This window comes from Engystomops pustulosus, chromosome 7 (genome assembly GCF_040894005.1).
Source record: "Engystomops pustulosus chromosome 7, aEngPut4.maternal, whole genome shotgun sequence".
Taxonomy (NCBI): Eukaryota; Metazoa; Chordata; class Amphibia; order Anura; family Leptodactylidae; genus Engystomops; species Engystomops pustulosus.
In genome coordinates this window covers 50,271,558-50,281,025 of record NC_092417.1, presented here as the reverse complement: position 1 = coordinate 50,281,025, position 9,468 = coordinate 50,271,558, and the positions used below count along the sequence as shown (strand labels likewise).

Sequence of the window (9,468 nt, the reverse complement as noted above, 5' to 3'; positions counted from 1 at the left end):
CTTATTTTATGTCTATTGGGAAGTTTAGATAAGCCTAACTGTAGGATGTCATCAAATATATTAAAGGACGTGAAAGACCGATTAATTATTAGACATTTATATATTCCTGCAGCACTGGGTCCTGGACTTTATCAGACCAAAAGCAGAATTTGAATGGTCGTGGTTTGTATGAGTTTAATACTGCATTTCACTGTACTGTAGGTTAACAGACATTAGCACCAGCTTGTATGTGTGTGTGGGCACCAACGCTATCACTGGGGCCATGTCTTTATTAGTTTCCAATGCTGCGTGCAGCCAGAAATATGCATTTATATCACCCTATGACATCCAGTCATGCGGATGGTGTTATCGTCCCAGCTGACAAGGTGGCCATGGCAGGGTGTGCCTGCTTGACTGCTAACTACACCTTATCTCCGGGGACCCGCAGCAAGTCTTGCCTCCTGATCGACTGCCCCATCTGGCCATTCAAACTCGTCCAAGCTCGGCGCATGCACGGGAATTCCGACGAGACACTGGCCAGACGGGGGAGTCGACAAGGAGGTAGGGCTTGCTTTAAGTACATGGAGATAAGTAGGCGTAGTTAGCTGACGAGGAGGCCATGACAGGGCACGCCTGCTTGACTGCTGGGACGCTAATACCACCCCCAGACTGGATTCTGGATATAAATGCATTTTTCGTCCTGCACGTTGGAAACTTATAAAGACATGGCCAGCGACATGGAAATGCCATATAATGTACTTTTTGTGGTTAACTTTAAAGGGGAATGTCCCCAAGTATGATTGTTATCCCCTATCTGCAATTTGATTGGTGGGGGTCTGACTGTTGGGATCATAAAAATGGGAGCCCTCCTCTATTTAATACTACAGGAGTGTTAGAAATTGCTGACCAGCTCTCTCCAGCAACCTCATTCATTATTAGAGTCAGAAAGTAAGCGTTCTCCTTGTGGAGAGTTTTCCATTTAAGGCCGCCTCATGGACGTGGGGAGACTTGAATCCATCGGTGCTCTACTAGGGAATTCTGGGAAATATGGTATTACATTTTCCAAGGTGGGAAATGGAAAACTATGCCTCCTTTTGAAAGGCAGCCCCCTAAACACAAAGTATGACCTATAAGAAGTCTAACGACATGATGTGGGATTAAGACAAACCAGTGTATCTATTCCAGAAGGAACAGATTACGCTGTGCTGAAGAGACCAAGCCAGGTGGAAACAGCGCAGTCTACAGTTGGGAGTCTGTTCCTTCTGTTTGGCTTAATCCCGCATCATGTCATTAGACTTCTTTTAAGTCATTCTTGGTGTTAAGGGGGCTGCCACACAAGGTAGCAAAAGGAGGCATTGTTTTCCATTTCCCATCTTGGAAAACATATTTGCATATCCCTCATTATGAGAGGGGCGGAGATAGCAGGGCACATGCTCAAACTGGCGCTTTAATGAATATGTGAGAACAGCACCCTGTACCGGTAACCGGTTTTTGTTGGTCCTGTGGTATTGGAGCTCTCCTGTGACAAGCTGTGATCATTGGATGATTTACATACACTTGTTTTTTTTTGGAGAGAATCACATGTATTTCTGTAGGCCCCATTAATATAAATGGGGCTCAACATCTAAAATAAAAAAAAAGACAGAAAAGATCCCTATTCACAGAAGTACAATTTAAAACTCCTATACCCCAAAACAATTCAACAACTCTAATGTCTAATTTATAGTACTGATCTCTTCTTATGGTTCCTCAAGTCTCCCAGGCCTTGGTACAACTACAACTTCTGCCCTCCTTTTGGTTACACCCTGGCCCATTCATTTACAGCAAGCAGACAACTTATGAAAAAGGATAAAGAATTTATTAGGAAACTGCATAACTTTCCAACATACATTGGCTTCACTTTCTAAACGGCAGATGGTGTGCAGGTGGGTGGAGATCGATATGAAGTAATACAGATACACAAGTAGGAAATATCATTAAAAACAATGCGTGTGTGCCCTAGCTAGAGATCAATCAGAATAAAACACACAAAGTGTGGAATAAAATTTAGAATCTCAAGAGACTTCTCTAAAACTATAAAATATTGTTTCTCTTATTGACAGATGGGAAATGCCCAAGGCGAAATAAACACCTTTTACAAAAAAAAAAAAATACTAAGTAAAAAAAATTCAAGCAGCAGAATCTCAATTGCAACTTCTCCAGGGCAACAATGCAGATTATCCAGCATCACAACCTGGAAGGAAAATAAAATAGTATTGAGTATATGAAGCAGGTCATTAAAAATCTGCCTGTATGTTATCCTTAAAGGGGTTGTCTGAGAGTATAAAAAAAAAAAACTCTTGGGTGGCAGGGTTAAAAAAAACAAAACAAAAAGTGCGTCCAGTGCAGCCAGCTTTCTCACCTGTGCCCTGTGTAAACAAACAGGGGCACGAAAGCTGTGCTGCACTCAACTTGGGACCCCCACGCTTCCCTATTCCTAGCGCTGCATCATGTGGGCCACCTTGGCCGGCCAAAAGCTGAGCGTAGCGCAGCTTCCGTGCCCCTGACCGCAGAGATAGTAGCGCTGGATGCCAGGAGGGATCGTGGAGGTAAGTACATGTCTATTTTTTTAACCCGTCCCATCCTGGCCACCTAAGGGGTTTTTATACCCTTGGACAACCCTTTAACCTACACATTTATGGTGCATTCAGACAAAAATGTACTCACTGGCCGTAGGCACCTGTCGACACGCTAGAGAGGAGAAGGGATGAGTGCTGCTCGCCCCTCCCCTGTGCACATCAAAGCGCAGGGCCGGCACCATAACACGGCGAAATATAGGACAAGTATATTTCTCCATGCACAGTCACGTTGCGGTGAGATTTATGCTCACTGCTTGGCCACTCCCCATTACGGTTGTGTAAATGAGTCTGTAAGACATTATACCTGTAATGTGTGATCAAAACAATCCATTCACTTGCTCCGTTACAGGGTCCAGGTCTATGTCGTAGAAGCAGGGTCTTGTTGGCAGGCCAGGCATTGTGCTCATCTATAACAAACAAAGGCTCTATCAGTAGGACTTTGTAAAAAGACAAAAGTGGTCTACAAACCTGTTTTTCTCCCACATTGAGGTTTAATTTTTATATATCTGAAACAGCTTTTCACCATACAGAGACTAAAGACAGTGTTACACTGTAGCTACAAGGGATGTATGATCATATATTTGTGTTTGTGGTTAGCAGCAAAATAAACTTCTTTTAACTTATGAACTTCCTCTAGGGTCCTCACACTGCTTTGTGCTTAACTCTCTGCACCAAGTTGCTCCACAGTGCTTTTTTCTCTGCTCTGAGTATAAGCTGCAGCAGGATACTACAGCAGTCACTCAGAGCAAATAGGAAAGTGACAATTGAGCTTACACACAGCAGTGTGAGGATCGGCTACGTGTACTTACTGGCTTTAGTCCTCTTTCACAGCAATGTGTTTGAGACCGATACTCGGTTCCCATAGAACGGCGCCTGCCTGTGGTATGGTGACCACACACCTGTCACCATAAAGTACCATCCACGGGAAAAAGATAAAGATTGCTCTATCTTTTCCTGTATGTACGGCCGGGCACCATGTCTCGCTATGGGGAGGTGAGTGATCTCCAGTACATGGTTGTAGCATACAATATTTTGAAAGAGGCCTTTATACTAGTGAAAAGCGATTGGAATTCAGGTTGTAGGTGATTGCAGGTTATACAGAGCGGTCTTGCAGCTATGCAAACAAGCCAAAACCTTCCCTGGTACTGACTATGGTTGATGAAAAGCAAACAAAACTCTCTGGTATTGCAGCTCAGCCCTATTTCCTCCCTTATCTCCGCACCCGTTTTTGAAGTCATTTTTTGGGTTTCTTTCCTTTAATGCCTTCTACAAGCTATGATGGGGTTTTTTTTAGTCACTATAGTTGTATGTTGTCTTTTTTTTCAAATACTGTTTTTAATAGCACAATTTAGGGTTTCATATATTCTACTGGTGAAGCATATTTAAAAAGGAACAATCTGTTGCTTTTCTAATAAAACATTTTTCTTCCTTTATCATCAAACCTAAATAACAAAAAAATAATATTTTTTCCTGGGTCCATTTACATACAGTGATACCACATTTATTAAGGGTTGTTTTTGCATTATGAAACTTTTTGCAGAATTTTTTTTTTTTTTTTTAGAAAATTAGCTGTGTGAGGGCTTTTTTTTTTGTGAAAACCCCCCCAGAAGATTAGATCTGTACACACTTGGGGGGCGGGGGGGGGTCGTAAATTAATTCTTATCGGCATTTATGCAATTTTTTTGTGATCGCGGACAATTTCTTTGTGTTTTTTTTTTTTTACAATATTTTGTCCCACAAGGGTACACTTACACGAGAGCATTTGATCTCTTATATAATACACTGCAAAACGTATGAGGTGTTGTGCTTTATATGTCCCTGGCCTAATAGATGCTGCCATGGGATATTTCTCCTGCAATTCTAAACACAGGTTCATGTGTCCTATACAAAGAATTATGAGACAATTAAACATATGGCAAAAATCCAAGCAAGAGACATATATTATGTACTCTCCTAGCAAGAAAGAACATTAATGAAATTAATTGGAGCAGCAAAGCTTAGGACAGTTATCTTATCCCATTTCATGTGTGAATAACAATTCACAATTTTCTATACCAATCTCTAGCCCTAGATGGCAAACCATTTCAGTGTGTGAACTATCAAATATAACCAATTATCACTGGTTTGATTTTACATAATTTGTATATTTTTTGTTAATAATCAGCAGTTGTTAGCAGACAAAGCTGCAGACCTGGGAATCTGTGTAACCATAGCTTTGTGTGTGTTGCAAGCAGCAGCCCTGTGAAATGTTTATTAATATGCAGGATTGTGGCTGCACTTTGGTGTGCGAATTCACTGGTGTATATCACAGCACACAGCCTCTTGAGCAGGTGCTGCAGTAGGCTTCTGTCTGAAAACTACAGCATCTACTCATAGGGAAGTGGGTGTAATGTGTTCAATGAAAAGAAGTCTGATACCAGTACACCAGAGTGCTCCAAAATCCAGCTACATTACTGGAATATAAATGCATTTGGAATAGAAAAAGGTTTGGTTACACAGAGCCCCATGACTGCTACATAACACTGTCTGCAGCTTTGTATGCTCACAACAGATTCCCTTTAAAGGTTTACTGGGTAATTAAAAACCTCAATACAACTACAATTGTACAATAGATAAGGGACAGAGGGTTAAAGGGGTTTGCCCATGAAAGAAAGTTCTCAAATTTAAATCCCCTAGTGATGATTACACAATAAAGCTCATTTTAAACCTTTACTTCACAATTTTACTCCCTTTTATTGCGGTTTTAGCTCCTATCACGCAGTGATGGTCAGTGTAAAAATCCAGAGTGTTGGCGGGGCCTCTCTAACCAGAAACTTCAATTTTTTTTAGCTTCTGAACATTCTACTATAGATGACACATAGAAAAAGAGAGACTGCTTGCCAGTAGGAAGTGTCTGTGTATGAGCTCATCTTGCAATGCAGGGGGAGGGGCAGGGAGCATTACAGTGTGCAGACTGGTGAAATTGTGTACACCAGGACTGATAGAGACAGTTTAATTATATCTGTGAAATGCTGTATTTTTGTTACAAACAGTAAATTAGAGAATGTGTTATTTTGTTATCCTGAGTATATTTAATATAGATAACATATTTATCTAGTTTGATCACAACAATTACGGCTATCGACATATGTCTGATGGGTGCAGATGTCAAAGGCAGATATGTAAAGAACTGGAACAAGTTTCTGCCACCTATATACTAAGCTGGTCGGGGACTACCACCCTCCACACTGGCAGGGCCTACATATATACATATATATATATATTACATATATATATATTTAAAAACTTTCCCACTTATATAATATATATATAAATAAAAGTGGGAAAGTTTGTAGATAGAATTCAGCGCATATCTGGTGACAGCCTGTATTCTGTTGACTAATTACATCCCTTTCTGATTCACATTCTAGAAGTGCAATATTTATGATAGCACTGTATAGTAATTACATATAAGGATCTATCGGATTTAACTATAAGCATTACAAACTTAATGACTATTTCCAGTAACAATCAGCAGTATGGTAGCTATATAAACAAGATGGCAATTCTCATTCAGTGCTAGGGATGTAATGCAATAATAGTTTCTTACCGTTCCAACCAATGGGTATAAGAATCCAGCCCCTACACTGGCTCTTATATCACGGATAGGCAGGACAAAGCCCTTCGGTGCACCTTTCAGCTCTGGGTTATGAGACAAAGACAGATGGGTCTTGGCCATGCAGATTGGCAGATTTGCAAAGCCCTGAATATGGAGAAAATAAATTATACTAAGTAAATCTAATCCAACACAAAAAACTTGGAAATAATCTGGTCGGTCACAACTGAGTTGTCCTGGCAACAGCAGAACCTCCGATGAACACACGGTAGAGGTTAAATGATTTCAACAAATGACTCTAATTCCCCCATTATGTAATTATCCAAGTTAATTGTTATTGTTGAAGACAATTATTGGCTACAGCATTTAGCATTTGTGATGGCTCAGAAGCTTGCCTAATGATTTTATGTCTCTTCTCGGCCAGTAATGGCCAAAGGTATTCGAAATTGGATTATTCAGGGTCAACAACCAGAACCACAGAAGAATTGCTGCCCTCAGCAGCCTCCAGCACTGGAATCATCTTAAAGAAGAGAACAGGTAGTACAGCTCCATTCTCTGTGTAGTGGCTGAGACGAGCAACTGCAGATCAGTCCCTGGTGCTGTCTTAACTGGATGATGATTGATCATCATCATCAACGCGGTAGAATCAGGGGCCCCTCATGGGTAAACAAGTCTAACATTATTTCCGTGAATTACGGATCCGCTTTATATGTTATAAGAAGAACCTACATTTGCTATATCTTGCACTATATCTGCACTAACTCACCTGCTTAGTGTACAGTTCAGCCTTTTTCTGAGCCTCGGGGAGAAGTTGGATGTCATCAGCACCATAGATCTTCTGGGCAATTATCCGGATCTTATCAGCAATTGGCAACTAGGCAGAAAAGGGAAAGATAATGACAACCATCCATCCATTCATTCCAGATGCTCTTACTGCAATAAGACCATATATTACTGCCATGTGGTCAGGCCTGGGAGATACCTCTACATCATACAAGAACTTGAATCCGCTTGGAGCCTGAGATGCAGTCTGCACGGCCCGGGCAAGGTCTACTGCTCCTTTTCCACCTTCTGCCCAATGGGTACATTTCACAGCATCAAAAGCCCCTGCTTCTTTAGCCAGGCGGCAAACCAGTTCCAGCTCAGCTCGTGTGTCAGTTCTAGAGGCAAAAGTAGAATATAATTTTTACTGTACCCCGACAACACTATACAGAATGATTACCACATTCAAAATACTAATATATAATTATAAATAAACTGCAGAATATGGACATCTCCCCTCTATGAATACAAGTTTAGAACCACTAACAAGCGGTAGGCCTCATTCTGGAGGACCAGGTTGCACCATAAAAAGGTTCAAATTGCATAAACCAGTAGTTCAGATCATAAAGTATATTACAAAGTTTACTATTATTAAAGAAATATGTTCCTGTGTTCCTTTACCTTTATTCATTATTTAAGCAATTTGTATCAATCAGCTTTCTGTCCTGTATCCACTGGCAGCTGAGAGCTAAAGGAACCTGATAAAGCATGTAATGACTTAGTCTCTGGATAGCTCAAAGAGCTCATTCATTAAAATGAAATATTCTCTAGGTATGGAAAGAGTTAACCTCCTCATTAGCCTCCTTATCTGTCTGAAGTGAACAGAGCTTATTTAAGATGCTCACTGCAGGAGTCAGAAGCAAAAAAGTCGGCAATGGCTCCTAGCACCGAGACTGGAGCAAATGGAAGTAGCGCTAAAAATTAAGTCAGCTCCAAGATGCAGTATTAAGGTTTAATACAGGTTTATTTAATTGCTACGCTTTTCGGTCCAGGACAAGGGCCTTCAAACGCATAGCAATTAAATAAAGGTAGAACAAAGACGAGCGCCGGAAATCTCTTAGGAAGTATATTACAAATGTTATCACCTTGAAAGGTTAGAAGAAATTATGGGGCTTGACCAAAAAACGCACTGTACACCAAGAAAAAGAGCAGAAAAGAACAATGTGGTAAAGGAATGGATTTTAATTTTTGTAAATAAAGCAAAAAAAAAAAAAAATGATAAAAAAAAAATTACAACAATTAAAATCCATTCCTTTACCACATTGTTCTTTTCTGCTCTTTTTCTTGGTGTACAGCGATTCTTTTGGTCAAGCCCGGTATTTTCTTCTAAGCTTCCGATGCGGCAATTTGGGGCAAGACACAGCGGTTCACTCTTTCCCCCTCCAGCTAGCTGGTACTAACACACTTTTGAAGGTGTCCAGTTCATAAATCTCTTCATTTAGTTTTTTTGTATACTCTCTTAAAATTTATCACCTGCTCTATTCATTTCAGAACCTTACCTCTATATATAGGATTAGTGATCAAAGTGAGAAAACTTCTTTATTACTATTTTCTCTGTCACTATACTAAAGTCTTTGCAGTTACTACAGCTATTGAACAGCTCATGGCAATGTTCCCATCAAACAAAGCTGTGAACCACAGTTCACAGAAGTGGCTTTCATACTAAGAGCATGATCTATGATGATTCAGTTTATAACGGAGAAAAATATTAAACTGGATAATTCCTGATCCTGATGTGATAGAAGGATTGAACCAAGAGATTCTTACTTGAAAGCATTGACTGCGACGACCACTGGTACGCCAAACATGGTGGCATTCTCAATCTGTTTATGTAGATTACTGCAGCCTTTTTCCAGCAGTTCCAAATTCTGAAAGATAATTTAAAAAAATTATAATATATTATAAAGATGGATTCAGGGGTCCTTTTTAGGGTGATCTGCCAGATGAACCCTAAAAGATGCAAATTTTTCCAAAGCAACTTCAGCTGCTTTTGACACTTCTCTAAAGATTGAGCAAGAGTAAGAGAACAGATGGCACACTTATCATTTACACTGGAGAACTGCCCTGTCTTGTATTGGTAATCTATTCCAAGTCTAACCTGCAAAAATTTTAGTTTCTGGTACAAGGATGACCAGAGTTTTTAAGACATGCACCTTATATTTTTGCCATACCAAACAACAAATAACAGTGAACAAAACATTTTTCTTAAAAATTCCATGTTTTGTGAAAGAGCAAGAGAAAAGGCTGTCCAAAAAGGGGTCAGAGGACCACCATTGTCCAATAGTTGGTATGCAAGATGAATATTCCATACATTTCTCAGCAGGGAATAACCCCTATAATCATTGTGATGCAATTACTTTTTCTGACCATTATTTAGGCCCTATGCACACAACCGTTTCTGGGGACCATGAGCTCTCTGCAAACGCAGCTGCTAATTCGTAGGCCACCTTGAGG

The 9,468-nt window shown here is 40.2% G+C and overlaps 1 protein-coding gene across 1 annotated transcript in view; it reads right to left on the bottom strand.

Annotated features, from left to right (window-relative positions):
• Positions 1–1,838: 1,838 nt before the first annotated feature.
• The window catches only part of MTHFD1 (methylenetetrahydrofolate dehydrogenase, cyclohydrolase and formyltetrahydrofolate synthetase 1), a 49,265-nt gene continuing 41,635 nt past the window's right edge, over positions 1,839–9,468 (bottom strand). The window contains exons 23-28 of the mRNA XM_072115859.1: positions 8,782–8,882; positions 7,175–7,352; positions 6,959–7,066; positions 6,187–6,339; positions 2,902–3,004; positions 1,839–2,212 (exon numbers count right to left, since the gene is read on the bottom strand). Of these exons, the coding sequence (XP_071971960.1) occupies positions 2,915–3,004; positions 6,187–6,339; positions 6,959–7,066; positions 7,175–7,352; positions 8,782–8,882 (630 nt within the window). The 3' untranslated portion in view covers positions 1,839–2,212; positions 2,902–2,914. The remainder of the gene's footprint in view (positions 2,213–2,901; positions 3,005–6,186; positions 6,340–6,958; positions 7,067–7,174; positions 7,353–8,781; positions 8,883–9,468) is intronic.